Raw genomic sequence first — 22,277 nt, 5'->3', positions numbered from 1 at the left:
AGTAAAATAATGCACAGAAGCACCATTAAATAATTATGGAAAAATATTTACAATAAAATACATTGCAGCTATTTTCTGGTTTCCTTGGTGAATGAAAGGAATCTAGGATTTGTCCAAAAAATACTTTCATCTTAAAACAATGACAGACCAGTTACTTCCACACTGGGCATCTATTTCATATAATTCCCAATATATCTTGCAGATGACCAGAGATTGCATTATTTTGTGGTTTGGTGATTTCTTCATGAATTCCACCTGTCATAACTGATATGATATTCTTGACTAACTTTTTCTTCTCAGTGTTTATTTTATTTTAGTAGCTCCAGTAGCAGTTTGGGATCTTAACACATTACACACAAAATTCATTCTCACTTTCAATTAATCATGTAAAGGTTCAATTTAAATTATTCAAAAGAAAAAAAGGAAAGGCATTCAAGAATAGCTGAACTATTTAACAGTGCTTACCTATTTTCTAATACATAGAACCAGAAAAACACTGAAAACTAAATATTCAATGACAGAATTTCAGAAGAACTCAATTTCCCCTTTGTTTTCACAATGGAAAATTTCTTTTATTTTCCCCTTCATCTCTGCCTGCCAAATTCACGGCTGACAGTGCTTTCCCCTTTCTCCTAACCGGAAGAAATGCAGACAAGCTAGAGATGCAAGACCCCTCAGTCCAAAGTCTGATGTGTGAAAATCAGAAATGTTCAAGTGTTAGCAATTTTTTAATCAGCATCACACACATCCTTTTGAAACCGCTACTGTACAGCACTACTTAAAATGTTCAAAATCATATTTTGAACACATTAACATATTTTCTCCTGTATCAATGGAAGGATGACTTCCCCTCCCTTATTAATTTGGTAGAAAGTATGATTTTGAACATCTCAAGCATGCAGCTCCCAGCAGAAGCAAAGCAATGGCAGCAGCAGTGAGCTGGCTCCCCTGGGCAGGCACGGCTCAGCTGCTGGGCTGACCTGGCAGACTGCTGCCCCTGGCAGGGCATGGGGAGGTGTTCATGGTTAGAGTCCAACTGGGAACACTAGGACACACAGCACAGAAGTGGGAAGGGTCTCCTGGGTCACTAACACATTCTATAAATAGGTTAAAAAAAAAGATACAAAGGAACAACAGTAGAAATTAAACAGGATAAATAGGAGGAGCAGATTTCCAGTTCCTGCTATTGAAGGGCTCAGCTCTTGGTCAGCAAGTCTTCTCCTCACACATCCATTTTGGCCCCCATGCTTCAGTGCTAGCCCTACATTTTGCCCAAGAAGCAGAACCTTCTTCCTCATGCTTCCTCTCCATAAGTATTTCAACAGAGTCAACACATCCCTTATAAACTCTTTTCCTAAGCAAACTCTTCCAGTTTCACTTGAAGAAAGTTTCCCAGATCACCCTAACAGACACTTCCTGAACTCATCCTAGTCTGAATTCATTCTTGCTGAATTTGAGTAATCAGAACCACAGGCAAACATTTCTAACTACTTATTCACATCCTTCAGCAACATTCACACTTCCCTGTCTCCATTGGAAATTCTTCTATGGGCACATCTACAGCCATGCTGGCTGCTTCATAGCTGATTCTCACTGATGCTTCTGTCTTCTGAAGCACACTCTTAATTGTCCTGATATATTTTCATTTAACAAATTTGTTTCAAGGTTTTGCACTGTATTCAGATCAGAATTTGGACTGATGAATGTCCCGCATCTGTTCTGCTTCTTAAGAACTCCTGTATTTTAACTGCCACTCTTGAATCTCATCCCCTACACAGGACTAGTCTCAGGTTTCTCATGACTTACATACTGGTTACTGAATACTCTGCTTGTGATCAGGGATACCACCTATGGTCTAGCAGTCTTGTCCCAAGACTCTCCCACCCAAGCCCTGCCCTCATATTCTTCCCTGGGGATGCAGGAACAGTCTGTGCTGTACCACTCTCTAGAGTCCCACCAAGCAAGCATGTGGGATCAGAAAGAGTCACGTGCTGCAGCATAGCAACAAAATCCACACACCAGGATGTCATGCAGAGCTTATCAAGCTACTGGAGAAACAGGCTTGCTGTTGGGAAGACATCAGTAAGGCCAGGCTGGTCACAGCAACAGCTCAAGGTCTGTGTGCAAGCACCACGCCCACCCTACTGACAGGCACACTGTACTGTGGCACCAGCAGCAAGTCACTCATATGAAGTAACTTGTCCATTGCCTGGGCACAGTCCAATTCCTACTGCAGAAACTCAACTCCTGATTCAGAAGTGGAACACTGCTCCAGAAAGCCCAAAACTTAGATGCACATTCCATTCCATCTTCTTGCCAATAGATAAATAGTATATTTATAATACAAATTCAGCTTTTTGAAAATAATAGGTGAAGCTTACAGGAGAGCTAAGCAGTAATGGTTCTCCCTAAGGTTTTTGAAATAAAAACTGATTTTTCAATACAAAGAGCCATCAATCTTTGTGCAACAATCCCATTACAGCTGGAATTTGTAAGTCATCTTTAACTTCGAGTAGTTTCTTTACAGTGGCTTGTGGAATTTTCTTTATAACTGGTCTCACATTTTTCAGGAAAACATCATACTTATTATAAAATCATCCATATTTGTATTCTGTTCATATACTTTTAAAATATTAACTCCTGGTTTAGAAAAAAACCTGAATTTCAAAGTCATAATTTTCATTATTTTATGCAGATACACACAGACAATTTACCTTTTGATAATCGCCCTGTGTATTTCCAAACTGCTGCTGTGCAAGTTTTCTGATGAGATCTGAAAATAAGCAAGAAAATTCCACAGTTTTAAACAACATAATTTATAAAAGCGAAGGAAAGAGAATAATATGAATTCTACTGTTAGGTTGGCAAGATGAAATTACGAAGAGCAATCAACAGCATAGGCAAGCATGTAAGTGTCCCCATAAATCTGTATAGTAACAACATTTCTAATCAACTGTGTGTTTTATGAGCTCACAGGAAGATAGCCAGGTTCTCTATCTATTAATCAGTTGCTACTAAAATACAGTGAAGGTTTGTCCGAGGTCTTCCTCTGTACCATAAAATCAAAAGTTTATCACATATGTATCAATTACTTGGACAATGTTTTGGGTATCAGTTTTGCTTCATGTTTATGCCAAGTACATACATGCATAAATATACATACAGCATATGCTATACACAGAATTAGATACATAATGTGCAAAACAAACATGTTAATGATGACTTCTTGACTGAAGGGTACAAAGAAGATCCTTATCTTGCCGACATCATCCCAATCCTTTTCCCACTTTTTTTATTTCTGTATTTTATTTTTTGATCTCTGGATCAACACAGAGTATGTAACACCACCAAAACAAATCAGAAAGCCTAACATGTCCATTTACTGCGCGTCAATCTAACACTCACTCTAACTTACAATATATAAAATTACAGCAATCACAAAAAAAGGCAGGAATTTAACACAACTAGTGCCACCTTCAGTAAACCCTGGCAGCTGCAACAAATGGATCCCCTTTTTGGGACATCACCAGCCTACTGTTATCAAGGTTTTGACAACCCTATGGAAACTAAGTTGGGAACTGTGGCTTCCAGCCACTTCTGTGTCACCCTGCACTCGAAGGAGAGGGGCACCACCAGCTCTGCAGACCCTCTGCCTCAGAGAAGCACCAGTGGCCCTGGGTGTGCTCCACGCTATGCAGTGTAAAAGCAACAGCGTTTGCACGTTCAGGAGAAATAACTGACTAAGCTTCTGGTCTCTGATGAGGAGGAAGCACATCAGGAAGGCAAACACTACCCCTCAAACAGCTCAAGGAAGAACTCTACACCCTATGCTCATAGGGTGGACTTCATCCTACTATTGGCTTGTTTTTAGTCTCCTCATGTGCAAATTAACCTAGTTAATAAACAACCTCCAGTTGGAGGATAAAAACCTCCAGTAAGTTACCTAACCTGGGGATCCATAAAGGACCTGAAGATGTAAAATTGACTGTTCACCTCCCAAAAACACAAGGCCTCTCAGAATTTATTGTAGAACTCGTAAAGTATGTTCAGGGAGCTCACAGGGGTTGTGATCTCACTCCTCTCTCACCCTACACATGGCTCAGGAAAACAAATCCCTAAGCAAGCAGTGTGTCTATAGCTCTCCCTCCTCAACACCCATAGTAGGAACATGGACTCGACTGATTGAAGAGATCCTGAAGACTTCCTCACAGAAAACTGTCCATGGAAAGAGAACACACTACAGCAAAGCACCAACTCCTGCTTTAAGGCAGGCAGTCCCTGCAAGAGAGCTGCAGCCAGCAAGACTCTAACTTAAAAAATAAAAATCTGTTAATGAATCAGTGAAGTGCCAAGCCACAAATCACTCCTTGCATAGGGAGTAGATTCCAAAACACTCAGAGTGCCAGTGGTATGTAAGCAAGGACTCTATTCTGAGGCAAACACATTTTGGAAAGATCATACATAAAGTACAAGATAAGGCTGAATCCCACAATAAGAGAAATGAAACTAAAACATACATGGAATAAGCACCTGGGAAGCACAAAAGAGTTATGATCCTGGCAATTCCTTTCACACTGCATCTTGGGAGTCATGAGACTGCTAAAAGAAAAGGCACACAGCACTGCATGGGCCACACAAAACTGATCACTGCTGCATCTCTGGAACATCTCTCACACTGGGAGCAGCAGAGTCCTCCCTGCATGGAGACCATCCCAGGCAGCATCTGCTTCTCTGAAAGTTTCAGTAACAAGGAGACACAAATCTAAGTGAGGCAAAACTCACAAACCCCAAAGATGTAATTCACACTGGTTGTTAGCCAATTTTTTCTTCTTCAGCAGAGGTAACATTTATTTCTTCCTGCTGATTTCTATGCCACGTAAATAAATTTAAGATATACGTCTGCATGAAATAATAAATGCAATTTTTTTTTTTTTTGCAGCTAGATGGCTTTCAACATACAGGAATAGGGGTAAAACAACTCTCATTAACATATTGATTCAACTATTTAGTATTGTGTGAAAACCACTAACTGACTAGCTTCAATTAGAATGTGATAGGAAGGAATAAAAAGGAAAAGCTTTTGTGATTCTCCATGAATGAAGCAGAACAGACTGTGTGCAGGTGCCAAGTGCACAAGATTCTGTGACATCAGTCTCCTTGATGCTGCTCTGAAGGCAACCAGAAGAGCCCCCAGCATCCTGCTCTCATTTCCAGGCTACTCCTAACTTTGAGGTTCATCTTGCTTTGTAAAACAGTTCAACTTGATTGTGTCTGAAGGGTCCGCTCCAGTGTGAATTATTCCAAAGTTATCCTTGACTTTCCATTATAAATTATTTAGTGCAGTAGTGAAAACACTGCCAGGAAGCATGAAAGAAAGCAAGATTTTATTATTGGCAAAAATGTCCTTTGATACATTTCCTGCTATTGAGAATTGGTACAAGAAAATCTTTAAAATATTAGCTTTTCCTGTTAAATAAAAATTGAAGGCATTTACCCATACTCCTAGTTGAGTGTCTGTCCCCATAATAAGTTAAACATTAAAAAAAACCAAACCCTCAAACATGTTACATGAAGTTTTACATACTTGTATAAACACACAGCCACACAGATTTATGGACCTTTGCTGGTACACATTATGCATATGAAAGTAACTACTCAAGAGAAACAGAGGGGACCCCTCAGATCATCCAGTCCAACCCAGCTCAGGCCAGAGTGACCCCCCACAGGTTACCCAGGGCCATGTCCAACCAGGTTTTCAGCATCTCCACGTAGAAGAGACAATACTTTAAAAAATCAAACCAAAACAACTGAAAACTAGCTCTGATTTCTTGTGATATGCCTAAATTGCTCAATGTTCCTAATTCACAGTTTTATTTATACTGTTTATTTATTTTATAGCCTGTGAGCAAAAAAAAAAAAAAAAAAAAGACAAAAGTCAACCTGAATACATTTTAACAAACTCATGCAGAAAATAGCATTTCGTACCTTTTTTTGAAATTTAGAGGCTCTAAAGCTTATTCACCAGAAAGTAAAACATCTTTAGGTTAATAAACAAGAAAGCCTGAAAATTGGTACAAAAGTTTCCCACATGGTTTGAATAAATTTAATAATAAGAACAGTACAGGTTTCATGTACAACTCAAGGACCTGTTACACAGACTATTTTTTCCCCTTAATTTTACAGAATGTGAGACTGCCCTGCTGAATAAAGATTCACTACTTAGACTACTTTGCAATGATTTTTCAGAAGTAACTTGACACTCTAGGATGTTTTTGTAACCAGGCAGCACACAGTGATTGACCGGTCTTTACCATGAATTTATTATTTCAATAGCTTTCAATATCAACATGGTTAGACATATCCCCGTTTGATTAATTTCAAATGAAAAGTGGAAGTTATATTCCCATAAAAATATTTTTGGTTAGAATGAATGTGAGATTACCTGCAGCTACTCACATACTTGTAGGCACAACAAGCTGTGAATTCACAGCACCAAAATCCTCCCTGCTCAGATATCTTTAAAGGTCCCTTGCAACCCAAACCACTGTGATTCTACAGGTTTTACTGCACATCGATGATAATCACAGTTACTACTGCAGAGCTTAAGGGTAAAATGGGGGAACATTCTGTGCCAGGTACTGTGTAAAAAGGAGCTACATATGGCTACACTGCTCATTGCAGCACAGTGAAAAGACAGCTCAACTCACATTTTAGTCAGCCTGGGATTTTGGTCTGCTTTTATGAAGCATCTTTCCTCCCGAGCTAGAACACCTCATCTCTAGCATTCAAAAAAAACTTTAATTTACAACTGAATTCAGGTAACTCCACACAACTCTCTCTTGTATTATGGCAAAAGTCTATTTCTGTTTCAAACATAAAAGTGTTAGGAAGGTGTTATAACAAGTGGTGTCCTGTATTTCCAAATTAACTGGATCACTCCTGAAATCTTGGCTTGACTAGCTGTACACATTGTTTCACAGGACCAGTAATCCACAGCTTTAGCACAAAACATATTTTATCATTGGGGTTAAAGAGATTTACCTTGTGAAGCTCATTTACACAGCTAATTACATTATTGCTTTGCTGAATCCTTCCTGCTCTCATCACACATGCAAAATGCCATCTGCCCTAGTAAATCTAACTAGCCAGATGAACTCTTAATTTACCAATGCAATTTGTGACGAAATATTAAGTACCTCTGAGGATCTCCAGTTAAGAAAACATAATCACTAACTCCTGCATTGCAAGAGTACTGTGTCTATAGACCAAATATCTCATTACTGTGGCAGGAAAACGAGGTTATAACTAAGTGTACTTCTTAGAACTGCTCTACAGAAAGGGATAGCAAAAATAGAGATTTAAAAATAATCTGTCTGGCAATTAGGTACCAACATAAATTAATTACAAAATCTTCTGCCAAGGAAGCTTTTCAAATCTAGATGACAGGAAAATAGCTGGAGTAAAACCTTTGGGAATGCTATGCTTTCACTTCACTCAAAAAATTCCACTGAGCCAGTTCAGCTGTAGTGCAACTCCAGCATTAATCAAATTATGCCAGAAATTAATGTCATTTTATGCATAAATATAATATATTAGGGAATTATACATAATATATTAGGTTTCTATTCTGAAAGGTCTTGAAACAAGCCAATAACAGAACCATGACTGAAGCATTCATACTGCACTAAAAGAAGATTTTTTCCAAACTACAGGGGAGAATTGCGTAGATAATACAAATTATTAATTAGTAACTACTTTATTCCTATCTCATTCTCTTGTATAAAACAATATTTCAGTCCATTCCTGTCTATCTATAATAGAGTCAATGGACTACATACACATTGAACAGTTCAGAACCTCTCTGAATATAGTCAATTAGTCTGACATTAATAAATTAAAATTACTTCAAACTTGGGGGGTTTTTTCCTAATTATGAGTCACTAATGAATATCTCCTCCAAAGCCAAGAAAACCAGGCAAGCCTTTCAGACTTATCAGAGAAAAAACCTTCTAGGTATCTTAAAGTAAATTTTACAACAAGTTCAGTTTACTGACATTTTAAAATACCTGCTTTGACTTGAATGGGGCTTTGGATGCTTCCCCAAAGCCTCGAGCCATAGCCTCTACCATGGCCAGATTTGCCTCCCACTTAAGAGGTCTCCTTTTTAAGGTAATCCAAGGTCACCTTTTTCCCCTTTACTGTCCCTGCCTCCATGAGGGCTCTGCTCACTCTTTGCTGTCCCTAACCCCACAGCATCACTTCCCTCTGGTTCCACCGCACAGCAAGGTGAGAGCTCAGGAATGCTGACAGCTGTGCAGAATCCATCATGCACGGCTGGTGACTGCAGAGAGGGAGGGCCCTGACACACTCACTCTGCTCACACCATGCACTCTGTCCTCTCTGTGCACAGCAGGAAGAAAACTCACTGTGTAGGACAAGTGGGAAGTGTCATAGACAAGGAGATCTTCCAAATTCCCACACAGTAAGAGATCACTGTGGTGCACAGATAAAGAATCTAATCCAGGCATTCACTCATAGAAATCCAGACTATTTCTTTCAACTTCAGATTGAAAAGCTTCAGTCCCCTCTCCTTAGACAGACCTGGGACATAGCCCTTGTCCTTAGAAGAGAACTAAGAAAAAAACCCCAGCCACCTTAGACAATTTCTCCCCCCTCTTTTTAGGCAAGGTCTCTCTATATACAATTCACTTTTTTTCTTTCCACTGAGTTACTGGGATCATCAGGTTGCTTCAGCTTCTACCCTCTTGTTCATTTCAAGAGGCAGTTCTGACCCTCTTCCCTTTGAGCACAACTCCTGAACAACACAAAGATCTTCCCTCGCTTCAGTAGCCCACACACATCACCCATTTTCATTACAGAAGTGGCGAAAGGAAATTCTCTGTTCAACCACCTTTTCACGTGCATTAAAGAAATAATGAGCAAAAAATCACCATGCCTTTTGCACAAGAGAAAAAGACAATTAAGAAAGGACTTCACTGCTGCACTTCATCACTAATGTGCAAAATAAAGCCCTAGAACCTGTTATTACACAATGCCCAGAAAAACTTGTTTGAATGGAGGTCAAAATGCAGCAAGTACATACGAAATTGCTTAAGTATTTTAGCCTCTCATCTGCTATGGCAATATGCCTTGTCACCCTCTTCATGCCTTCAGCATGCAGTTTCCTCTCCTCAACATGATCACTGTCCATTCCCACTCTCAGACTGCATTCTTTAATTACATATTGTTATCCTACAGCACTCTGGCTGTCACAAAATTCAACAACACACAATATGACACAAGCAAAACCACAATAAATACATTTTTAAGGTCTTGGCAGATTTGTAAAGGATATGCTGCTTTATTCATAACTGAAAAGACAAGCTACCAGACCTAGAAGTGCACCTTAAATTATACTGCCCGCAGTATAATTTAAGGACAACGTGGGAGACAGCAGGGAGCAGAGATCCAATATGAAGTAGGTAATGAGGAGATGAAAAGCTATGAGCAGGGTTGAAACCTTAGAAATGGCCTAACAGGGAAAGCTTTAGTCAGAGCACAGGTAGGAGTAAGCGTGGTGGAACTGCTGAAGACAAGGAACTGCATGGCAGCCACAGCTTCCAAGGTAACTGGAATGTGAAATTAAGGAGACTCCCTTTACACACTTCCTAACAGAAAACAACGTTGGTCTACTGAAGAAATAAATTATACAGCAGTGGATCAGGTAAAAGTTACAGTCAATGAACTTAGTTCATGCACACAAAAAAGGTCCCCAGTTCCCAAAAATGGAAGTTAGTAATTAGGAGGACCAAACCAGTACTTTAAGATCTCCACAGGAAATCCTCACACCACACAGCTGCCCCAAACTTGAGGCTATTAAATTGAGGTTACTGTTCAGCACAGTCACATTTTCTCCTTAGGCACATTCTGCTTTCCATTGACATGCACAGAAGACGTTAAAGAGCCTGGCCAAGGAAAAGGTTTGAAGAAAAAAGAAACAGCCACAATATCGACCATTACAGGATGCATGGAATGAAAGATTTCTCCTTTGAAAACAACCTTTGCAGGGGCTTTCTAGTTGTTCCTTGCTACAAAGAAAGTTCTGTTCTTGCTGAAGTTTTGGAAGAAGAAAAAAGAGAGAGAAACCTTTAGAAAAATTCTTCCATAGGAGGCTGCAATGAATTTGCATGCATCACGCAGACACAAAATGAAGCTGAAAGCTTTGAAGAAGTATTCCACACAGAAAGTACATTCTCTCTTTTTCTGAAGGCAACAAAACTTCTGTAGCACATTGTTTGTGCCATGACAGCTATTTTTGCCGCTTGCTTTGCTTGCAGTAGCTACCTCAAGTTCTCCCTAGGCCACCATCTGGTAAGGATTTACAACAGATTACAGGCAAAGATTTACTTTGTGCACTGTATGTCTCTCTGGTTTAGCACGCTGCACAGGCTGAGCAACTTCTTGATAGGTAGGGTTGTGGACATAATGGACATGTAACATTGATCAAAGAAGTAAATATTTGGACTGTACAAACAACATTTTTTCTCTTCCTTTATCTCCTCAGGAGTTGCTGTAAACTGAGGAAAGCACAAAAAATCCTCTCTTGCATAACTTGGATTATTGGAAATATGAACACAGATAATTAATTGAGAATGACATGCTGGAGACCTGCTGACCAAATTACCTCAGTGACTGGCATTCTGGCAGCTTCCCTGAGACTCCTCAGAACTGCCTTTCTCCAGTTCCCCATTTTTGCAAGAGCCACAACTTTCCACATATGTTTGATAACTGGGGCATACATATTGCTTCAAAGTACTACAGAGACCACTACTTCGCTCAAAAATCAAAGCAAAAGTAAAGATTGCTAGTCTGAAGAGAGCTCATTAGGCCTGATGTTTGAATTTATTCGGTACAGGTGCAGGCATCTTTCAGCTGAAATAAACAGCCAAAGCAATACTTGATAGTAGTAGCAATATTCACATTCTCAACTGTAATCACATTCTGAAGTTCACCAAAATAAAAAAAATTTGTGTATTTTCTGTCAAAAGAAAGATCCTGACTATATGTTATGACGCAATACAAGTCATAATTTAATCACACAAATGTTTTTAGGTAAGAAATTTATGTGTTTATTGAAAAAGGTGTCAAAGTAGGTTTCTGGGGCTTTTTTATGACTGGCAGGCTTACACTAAAATGCATATACTGATAGATTAGTCAGCTTAAACTACACTGACATTTGTGGCACCTGGTTTATCTTCTAACATGAAGATAACTCACTTTTGGAAAAAAGAAGAAGTATACTCAAAAACTTTAATACATATATAGAAAATTTTAAAACTGTTAAAAGTATAATTAACATTTACACATTTATTTTGCTCCAGCAACTTTTGAGTATTGTGTATTCATTTGGAAAAGGCACCACTTTGGTTACAATCTGAAAGTTACACAGACCATCTTGAGAAGCAAAAACAATAATGAGGAAAAGGGAGAGGAAAAAAAACTGATTGTCATTTTCAATGTAATGAAAATTGACTGGCAGACCTGTGGAAAGATTCCTTGCAAAGATCCATCAAGCTGTCCTTACTTCAGCTGACATCATTCAAGACAAAGTATCACTGAACAAGACTTAGGGGTTTATTTTCCTGTGAACAACCACCTAAGCAAATCACCAGACAAATATAATAGTGCTAGGCTGTGCTATCTTATTAGGATGGTTTGTAACAAAGAAAAGAGAGGCTCAAATGACTGTCTTTCCAATAACAGGCAGTCTCTGTACAGTATTTCATATGATTAACTCAAAATGCTTCATAGCAGCCAAGATGATGAAAGAACTGAGAAGTCCCTTGGAAGCTTGTGCAAACATAATTCCAATAAATTCAGTGATATTTCCCCCCCTGCCCCCCCACCCTTCTCTCCCCATCAGTTCCAGAGCTGTAAACTAGAAACGAGAGTGAGGTTCAGCACTATGTGGATAGCTAAGCCTGTAAAAATTAAATGAAGGGGCAGCATGAACAGCCCAGTAGTAGCCACTGCTAAGCTGGGAAAATCATGGTACCTCAGTAGAGCTGCCTGAAAACCCAAAAGATGTCTGCAGCCACTGGTAATTTTCCAAGAGGTTCATCCATGGTGCTAGACACTGCGGCTGATTCAAAACCTGTTCTGTCCCAGTTTTCACTATAGGAGGTGCTGCAGGGATGCTCTGCAAGTCTCACACAAGCTATCATGCTTTTAGTGGTAGTAAAAGTACAGTAGTGCTGATTATCTAAATATATGCATTTCCAGAATACAGTACCTCAGCTTTTTAAAAAAAAATATGCAAACCCCACCAATGAAGATTCTAGTATGACAAACAAACAAGGCCATGTCCACTTACAGTACCATCCTGTACTCACACTCCTCCCTTCCTTTAAGTCAGCACCCCTGGATTTAGTTGCATCCAGAACTTATCCCCTGTACACTGAAGCAGGGAAGGCTGCTGATCTGAAGGCCTCTGGCTATACTTTGAGTCTCCCATTAACATCCACAGACAAACAGAACAGGGTCAGGACAGTTTTAAGGATTCTCCATGCTATAACTATCAGCAGGTTTTCTGAGTTCTCAGTATTCCACCCAGAACATGCCCAACCCACTGGACAGAGATGCTCCCACAGACAGAAATCATGTAGCTGTCTCATCTGGAATGGGGAGAAGGTAGTTTAGACTGGGGAAACAGGAGCTCAATACCACACAATAAGCCTCTTCAATTTATGATTATTATTAGACTCCAGGAGGCATGGCTGTTTGAGGTACCCTGCAGGAATTACCACAGCCATCTGTGCTAATGCCACTTTAAAGTACCCTTCACATGGAAAGTAACCCAGTGCCCTCAAGCCCTACCTGAGGTTTGTTTTTTCTAGTTTCTCCCTTCTGTCCTAAGTGTTAAAATTGTAAAGTTGAACTGTTGTTTTCCAATTGCTGTCAAAGCATGTTTTTTCTCCTAGGCAGAGCTGGCAGGCAGAATTACACCAGATCAGGGCAAGCACTGAGGATACTGTAGAGAAAGAATTCCAGCTGGGCATAAAGAGCAAGAATTTCAGATTATCAACTATGTTACACTGATTAAAAAATTACTTCCATATTTTCCCTAAAATGCCTGCCTACAAAAGAGGCTCCTTGTTTACATAATCCAAAAGAAGTGGGCAGGAAGGCATCAGAAGAAAAGTCTTAACCTTTGCAACTGCAGTTTTCTGTGGTAACCTCCAGCAGATCATCTATATAAGCCTCCCCTCCCTAAAACCCCTGTCTCCTCCCTGCCCACAGAAAGTCCTTTTGACAAGCAATCTGCTACTCTGCCATTCTGAATAAATCAGGGGAAAAAGAATTACTCTTCTGATGCCCAAAAAGACCAAAAAGCCAGCCTTAAATCTGCTTCAGAAATGTTCTCAGACTGCTCCTTGCTTTCATGGGCATGTCACCAAACAGAGCAGCTCTTAATTTCCCAACACAAAATGAGCAGTGATTTTTTTTTTTAACACTATTTCCTTAAATGTATATGAGTGGGCAGAGAAAAGAAGAGGCTAAATTATCTCATATTATCCTGCTGCTCCATCTTCCCCAGTACTTCCAACACTGGGTACAAGAATTTTCTTTCAATGTATATGCTGTATTTCCAAATAAAGGAGCACTGTTATCCCAAATCCCCACCACCACTGTATATAACACCTGTCACACCTGCATTTTTGATAACACATTTAAGCCACTATTCTAAATTCACTCCACAGCTCTACTCACAGCTGTGGAAAAACACCAGAGGGATGGAGGGAAGGCACTGACTGTCACTTGACAACAGAACTGAGCCAATCTAACAGCTAACTTACTAATGGGCAGATTGCTCTTCCCCTCTTCTCAGCTCCTGCATCAGCTCCACCTGTGCTTCCAACCCAGCTCCAGGATGTCAGCTTTGAGAAAACTAACCTACCTGCACAAGAGGGTTGCTATCGAACACTAGCTCAAAAAAAAGTAATGTATCGCATCCAAACTAAAACTGAAACTTCACACAACTGGAAAAAAGGATTTCCTAAATTATGTTTTTATGAAACATTATAATGGCTACAGGTACCTGTGCAAAATTTTGTGGTGCTGGACTGTAGCACCTTCAGAGTCAGAGCCAGAGCACAATCCTCTCTCACAATCTCACAGCCCTCTCAAATTTCTCTCACCTTGTGCAGACGTGCTCAACATTCCTGGGAAAAATCTTAAGTTTACAAGGAAAAGGGCACTACCAACTACAAATAACTGAGCTGAGCTCCAACATCCAGGCATACGCATCTGTCTTTGTAGGGGAGCTGTGGAAAACTAATTATTAAGAGGAAACAAACTTGAAGTAAAAATGAGCACTGAAGAATTAGTTACAGAAGGCAGAGAAGTGCATTTGACACACACACACACAAAGTATTTCTGCCTTACTAAGTTTAAGTGAAGGGTTGATAAAGTGTTTTGACTACTTGCTTTAGAGCCTCAACATAACCAATAGATTTAAAAAGTCAGTATCCTAGGAGCTCATCAAACCTACCCAAAACAAAAGGGTTTTGCATATGCATTTTCTATTACAGCTATACTAGCTACAGATACAGCTTATTTTCACATCAAGTTACAGGTGTCTTCTTAAAAATATCTGGAAATAATTTAATTGCTGAATACACTCATGTGATTTATTTCTGAGATAACACAAGACTAACCTGCTGAACTTCACAATCTGCAACTGCTTTAAAGGCCGACTAGATGAGGAGAAAAAGACCAAAAGGGGTCAGACACAAGACCTGAGATTAAAATACTCAAGTGCTGATCCTCAGGCTGATAAAACTGTTCAGCAAGCAAGATTGTGCAGTCAGAAAGAACTGAGAGGTTTAGTCCAGGTCTAAAAATCATTTTTTTTTTGTTCCCCACAGCAAACAGTACATTTAACTCTTCAAACTATCTTTTGCCCAGAATGTTCCTGCATTCAACAGTTGACTTTTATATTAAAGCTGAACTCCCACTTCAGCAGAAATGCTTATCTAGAGCGAAAGTCAGAAGTTGGAGAAAAGCAGTTGTAACTTAACTGGTAAAATTGTTCTGCAGAATGCTCAGCTACAGTGGGGTAAGGTAAACAGGCTTGTAAGTTTTTGTCGTATTTCTCCAAAAAATAGGAGCAGGAGCTTCATTCCCAGCTTCTTTCCTTTCTGAAGGCCTCATTTTTTTGTTACAAGACACAAGTCATGAAGCCAAAGATTTGTTGGGCACAGCCTGCTGGCAACTGGAAACTAAGATTAACATTCTCTTATTGCAACTAACAGCTGTTTCCATGGGAACAAAGACAAAACTATGATAATTCACAGCAGCCACAGCATCATACTGACCATGCTCTGTCCATACCAAGTTCATATCTGATGGTTTCCAACACAACAGATGGCATGCACCATCTCACAACCATGAAGTGACAACTTTATCAATAAATCAATGCTACAGTTTAGGAGAATTTTTATGGAAGAAAAATTGATTTTTCGTTTTGTTAGACGTCCTCCTTCTTAGCTAAGTGATAGAAGGAACTTGTAATTTTTTTATTATCATCTCTTTATTTTAAGCGGTGTTATTAACAAGAATGAAAATGATGCCTAAATCTTAAACAGTCCTAAACAAAAGAAGCAGCAGCACAATCATTATCATGGAGGAACAAAGGCACGCTGAGATTAAAGTCACCTACTGAGCCTCAGGTAGCAAACCAGTGACCAGCCTTTTCCACTCCAGTGAATCATTAACTCAAAGTGGAGGCTGTTTCCCTGAATAAGAGCTAACTCATTCCCATTTACAGCAGTACATCATCTGGTAGTAAGTACAAAAATATTCGACTGGTGGAATTCAAAGCAGAATCTATTTAGACTCACTGCAGCACTGCAATCAGATATCCTAATTCACCTCTTCTGAGCTAGTTTCTTGCCATATCCAAAGAGCACAGTGCTGGTCTTAAAGATTCAGCAACTTAAAACAATCTTAAAGGCATTACAGTTCCTTGCCCTGGTTCTGTTACTGTATTTTACATGAGAGCTATATTTAATCTGATTAATAACTTACTTATTAAATCTAAACTTAGATTAAAGTTATATTCCCACAAACTTGATGGTATGAACAAATTTAGAGGGGAATAAATAATTACTTATCTAGATGTAACTAGAAGAAATCCATCTCACAAAATATTTCTTGACTGATTTTTTCTTTAATTTAAGTAATCCCTTTCAACTGTCAAGTCTTAGCAGCATGCAATTAAGAATAACACTTCCCAAAGATTCTCATGTACTTAATATCTTTTTCTATCATAGCATAATAATAAAGCATAAAGCGTATAGTGTATGTATAAATATATAGTATATATTTATACAGTATAAAGCACAAAAGTATGAAGTATAAAGGCATACTTTGGACTGAAGGAGTATGAATATTATCCATCAGAGCACTATCAGAAGATGACTTACAAAGGCAGGAGTATCCACACGCAATGAGACAATCCTATCACTTCTCCTCCTCCCAGGTAAGAGTACTAACACCTTGGAAAACCAGACATTGAGTGCTTCCAAGTAGTAGTCTTATATTTTTTTCCTAATAAGATCAAAGGTGTAACTGATTGCTGCTAACGCTTACACAAAAATGATACTTCTCTATGACGCGGTTATATGCAATACATTGGGGCATCAACCTGAAGCTAACTGTTCTAAAGCACCAGTCCCATCAGAACCATGAAGTCTGAAACAGAAACATCAAAAGGCTTGATTTCTGTGCCCATTTGTCATCATGTTTATTTTCATCTCTGAATCTGAGTTAAATCTATTTCAATTAAAAAAACCCAAAAAAACCAAGACAACCATTTTAAATATGTAACTGCACCATTAATACACTGAATGCATTATGAAAATAGAACATATGGCTAAAGAGATTATGGGGATTAGCCAATTAAATGGTATGACTCAAACCAACATGATCCGCCAAATCTGTGTTTCACAGCGAAGTATGTGGGGCCATGGGAACATGACTTCACTTCATGCAAATGACAAAGGCAAAGTTCTAAAAATACCTGATTTGGCTAAAAGTAAGGAGACTTCAAGAAAGTAAGGAGAAGTATGAGATGTTCAAAGCTTACAAGCTAAGAAAAAATTCTTTACTTCTTTAATGCTGGAGTTCACAATACCAACTTGATGTAGAACGTTATTACGAGCAGTATCCCCAGAAAATACCCTTGACCATAAAGTCTATACTCACTAATTATTCACATGCTTAGGACATAAGATATTAATTTTGACATACAAGACTACAGATTACAAATTCTTGGTAATATAAAAACACAGTAAATGTCTTAGTGAAATCAAGTTTCCACAAGCGTAAGAGAACAAAATATTCAAGCAGAGCTTCTGGCAGAGGGGAGGCCTGCTTCTAGGAGTTGAATGCAGATGGCAATCCCCACCATCAGGTCTCTGTGAGACACAAACAGTTCACCTGTTCATTTAACAGAAGAGGCAAAAGAAGAAGTATCTGGAAACAGTGCCTCCTAGAAGTGAGATTACTGTCACCTTCATGCAACTGCCCTCATTACACCTTGTGCAAGATCTGCTCAAAAGACACACCCTGCAGGAAAACAGGCCATTTTTCTGGCCTGTTTTCAGAAAGCCCATTTTTTCTGGCCCATTGCAGAATAATTATTCTGTTGGTTAACCCCTGCGATTCTCAGCACTTGCCAAAATAGAATTCATTCATCGAAGTTCAGCTGAGCTCTTCTACAGTTATGTCAGAGATGCATGCAGAAATGTCAAAAATCCATGCAAACACTGGATATCATACAACTATGTGACCCATTAGTCTAATGAATTTAAGGCTTTATATTACTAAAAGTTTAAATTTATAAATTGAAAGCTGTTTTACAAAATAATATAAACATCTTTTATACACAGTTGCAGCTAAATCACCAAAAGGAATCAGTTTCAAACCAAAGACATTCTTATAGCTAAAGGTTCACCTTGATACAATTTTAAATGCCAGTATTATGCAGAAGCATTAGCACTTTTAAGAGCTAAGTGAAACAAAAAGCATGTTGAAAAGTTAAATTGATAATACTACCAAATCCACAATTTCCAAAAGCACCTTTTAATCAATTCAACCTCAGTAAGGTTGCACACGCTTCTCCAACATAGTAAGTTTTCCTTTAGAAGGGACAGTTTAGTAAGAAACAAAGGGGGAAAAAAGTCTCATTAAGACAAGTGCAATTTCAAGTTTTAACCTGACAGTTTTCAAAGGAACAAGAAACTACACATGGCTGTGTAATGGAACTGCTCTTACATAAAACCTGACCATGGATGAACATATATGAAAACAAATTAAATTTATTTAAATTTTTTTTTTCCTGGGCTAAATCTTATACTGTTGTAACCACTGACTGTTTATCACAATGTGAAAAACTCTCAGCTGTCTCTTATGGATTTAATGGTAAATACAAAGCAGCTTATCCTCTACTTCTATCTCATGCTGCTTCAGTTATGAAAACAAGCCTCAAATCCATCAGTGACAGCTCTGAGATATGTAAGCAAAGTTCTGTGAAAGGTCACCAACATTTCATTTTCATTAACAACCTCCTCCCCATTATGCTTAGCAGAAAAATATTCTGTTATACACAACCATACAGACTTCCAAGCTGTAGCACATGCTACTTACAAAGCCCTTCATATATGTTACTTCCTGATTATGGCCTCGGTATCTATGATAGGGTGTATCAATGTAACAAATCAATATAACAACATCAATAACAAATCTGTATTTTAAACAGAAGTAGTTTATCTGCTTACCTTGGGGAAAGGTATTTGGCTGCACCAAGTACAGGAATGCATGTACTATTTTAAACAAAATTCCTATTGCCCCAGGTTCATGGTATGCACCTGTATCATAGGTCTTGGCTGGTACAAATCCAAAATCCAAAGTTCCAGGAGGTGGTTTGTATATAGGCTGTACCTCTGAAATTGTACTTCCACAAAACAGCAGCAGCAGCAAACAGAGTTCCACAGCCATAGCGAGCAGTATTCATAAAATTGGAGGTAGAGGTATTTGTCCAACCAAGTCTAGAAATCTTCAATACATTCACTTGAGGAGCAGCTTTCCAGCCAGGACAATGCTGGTGCACTCTCACACCTTCAATTCTTCAATGTATTTTTAATTCAGAGTGAAACAGCAGCCTCTCATGAAAATGACTCAGCGCACCATCACTGGCAAAAAGAATAAACAGCTCATTAACACATGTGCAAGCAAATAGGAAAGTGCAAGACAAACCTGCAATCTTCTGTGGAAATTGAATGTATCAACAGCTGCAAAAGTGAGCCTGACAGAACAGGGAAGAAAAACATTTTGAGGCTTGTGAATAATATGTTATACTACATACATTGTACTTGAAAGAGGTGGAAAAAGAATTATGCACAGTTCCAGGTCAGTGAGTTTTCAAAAACAAAGAGAACGTCTATACAGCTCCAAGGGAAACAAAACTAAAGGAGCATTGCATGAATTGTGCTTCTGACTAAGTACAATATGTCATGTCACAACAATTACACAATGCATTTAATTACCACCTGATGGTTCTGTAGCTGATGACACAAGTCATGCCCTGTATTTCTTTAATTTACACCTTTTAGCAAAACCTTCAATCCTAGATACTCTTAACTGTTTTCCAAGATTGAAGAAAAAAATTATACGTTGCTGAAAAGTTACCAAAACAAAAAAACAAAAAACAAAAAAAATCCAAAACAAATAAGACATCACCCTCTTGACAGATGACAATGGGTGTCAGCAATTACTTTCTATTAATTCAAGCTATCTCAAAGCTCTCCTTAGGAACTGGAGAAGTCGACAACTTTTATTTACAGCTTGCTAAAGCTGAGTGACTTTGGATGGTTAAAAATGTTTAAGAATATTCTGAATCTTCAAAATTGCAGCAGCCTAATCTACCACTACTTAAGAAATGTAAACAGAAACACTCCTGGCCTTCTAACAAATTAAGTGACCATGTCTTGATCTACAAAAAGCCAGGTAAGACTCCTTCACTTCAGCATGCAACAGCAGTCTCTGAGAAAACAGACCAAAACCAACCAAATAAAAGGCAACAGAGAAGCTGCTGCCATTCTCTGGTTCTGGAAGCTGCACATACCTGATGAGTAAGCCAGTGAGCACTGCACTGACCTTTCCACCCATCAGCCCTGCTTCTCTTTGGGATGCCTTTGTTGATCCCCCAGAGTGCCACTGGCAGGATCATGTGGGAGCACACTGCTCATGACAAGACATCACTTCTACCCAGAGAGCACCAACTGCCTTCCCCAAGCACAGCTGGGCCTCTGCTGCCCTTTTCAGCAGCACTGCCCAAGAGAAAAGCTTTCAATCTCCACTTTGGTATTCAGACCATTCACCATCGAGAATGACAGCAAAATATCACAAACACCTCATAGCCTCAGTCAGCCCAATGCTACACCAACACGTTGACTTCCAAGGTACTTCCAAGAGATGCAGAAGACAGAGACTTAAAACCTGCAGTAAGGTGAGACTTTAATCTCTCCCATGCTTTACAGTTTCTGGTTAAACATCAGCTACCTTTCTGTAAACCAGACCTCGCAAGAAGTCAAAAACACACTGCAAGCTTGTTTAGTAGTCAGTGCTGCACTCAAAGGATAGGTCAAGAAAAACAAGGAACAGAGAAATACAAGATCAGATCAAAGACCTAAAGACAGTTTTGTTTCTACACTGCTCAAACGAGTTAAGAGGGAACACTCAAGCCTATCTTTCTTCTCTATGGCTTATGAAAACCAAGAAGAATGAACAGTAAAAATGCTATGATTAGCACAATTATCCAACCCTTACTCAAAACCGTGATGTTAGCAACCCCTCTGAAATATGCCCAACACAAGCACACAGTAATTTAGAACACATAATACCATGGAAAAGAATGTTCTGTTAAAGATTAATGAAAGAAAACAAAAAGTTCAAATGCAAAATATTCATTTTTCTCCTTTAATGTTTTATGAAGACTAGTTTTCTTCAGCCTAGAAGATACCTTTTAGTGAAGTTTTATCATACATAAATCTTGCTATAAGGTTGAACACAGAGATGATTAAAAAGTGAAAACTGCTTAGGCTGCAGTTTACTATCAAATCTTGAGAAACCTACAGGACAAAATATCACAAGACCACAACTAGATGAAAAAAAAATCATTTTGCCTTTATGGCAGAACAGTGAAAATTGTGCAAGACTGATACACTACTGTTCTGATGCTAAAATTCCTGAAGGCCTGTTCTAATCTTGCTTCTTCTGGAAATCAAAGCTGAGCCACCTTCTCAAGACAATTTCTCATGTTTTAGTCATAAACAAGGTAGAGCTAGTAGCAAGGAGGGGGGCTTCAGAGGGGGTCAAACCAAGAGGGGAGTTACTTCATTAACTTCATTACTTCTATTTGGGGATTCTTCTCAATCATGTTAATTTGCTAAACTTATAAAAGTGTAAAAGCCCTAAATCACATATACATTTTCAACGCAATTTCAGCATGCATGTAGTGTGCTGTGCACCCGGAGGGACCTTCATTAAATGGTAACCACTTTTCATCACCTTAACCTTGTTTGGATCTTGATTTTAGGCACTCAAAGGCAACAGTTCAATTTTTTTCCTTAAAAAAAGATTTCAATAATTTTTCTAAGTCAGGTTTAGTTTTCTGGAGATTTCTGAACTACTGAAGTTGCAACACTTCAGTGAGTCAGGAGAAAAAGCTCACACATGGTAACTGAGCCTTGACTCCAAAAGTTAAGGAAACAGATGCAAAAGCATCCATTTCAGTGAAATGTTACGTGTGGCTGAGAAAGATGAAATTGAGAAGACGATGACTTCTCTAACTGGTGTCTTAAGGCAAAGCTCTGTAGTGCCCTGTTAAATTAGAGAAAGGGCAGAAGAAGCTAAAGTACACACAGAACTTTTTTTTTGCAAGATGTTAGATTAAAGACAATTTAAAGTCTATCTAATTACACAAACAGGCAAATAAAACAGTTTAAATGTTCTCCCAATACACCAAAACAATCCCTACACCTTCTAGAAGTAGTCATGTATTAATTAACCAAGTGGGCATTTTTAAGACAAGAATACTACTGAAATTGCAAGGACACTCCCTGTACTGCAAAAACTAACAATTTTTAGTGGAAAAAACTAAGTTTCCAATTCTACACAGTCTTCAGTCAAGCTTTTATAAAATTCAAATGAGT

General features: G+C 38.7%; 2 protein-coding genes across 6 annotated transcripts in view; one reads left to right on the top strand and one right to left on the bottom strand.

The window, feature by feature from the left end:
* The window catches only part of LOC103824290 (complement C1q tumor necrosis factor-related protein 7), a 395,389-nt gene that overhangs the window by 284,303 nt on the left and 88,809 nt on the right, over nt 1-22,277 (top strand). The window lies entirely within an intron of this gene.
* Nucleotides 1-22,277, bottom strand: part of PROM1 (prominin 1) — a 61,516-nt gene that overhangs the window by 35,692 nt on the left and 3,547 nt on the right. For all 5 annotated transcript variants that reach the window (XM_050973478.1, XM_050973477.1, XM_009099632.4 and 2 more), the window contains 2 exons: nt 18,843-19,256; nt 2,715-2,773 (listed from right to left, as the gene is read on the bottom strand). In XM_050973478.1, coding sequence (XP_050829435.1) covers nt 2,715-2,773; nt 18,843-19,062 — 279 coding nt within the window. In that variant the 5' untranslated portion in view covers nt 19,063-19,256. The remainder of the gene's footprint in view (nt 1-2,714; nt 2,774-18,842; nt 19,257-22,277) is intronic.

The sequence above is a fragment of the Serinus canaria genome, chromosome 4, assembly GCF_022539315.1.
Source record: "Serinus canaria isolate serCan28SL12 chromosome 4, serCan2020, whole genome shotgun sequence".
Classification (NCBI taxonomy): domain Eukaryota; kingdom Metazoa; phylum Chordata; class Aves; order Passeriformes; family Fringillidae; genus Serinus; species Serinus canaria.
This window is presented reverse-complemented; position numbering and strand designations above follow the sequence as displayed.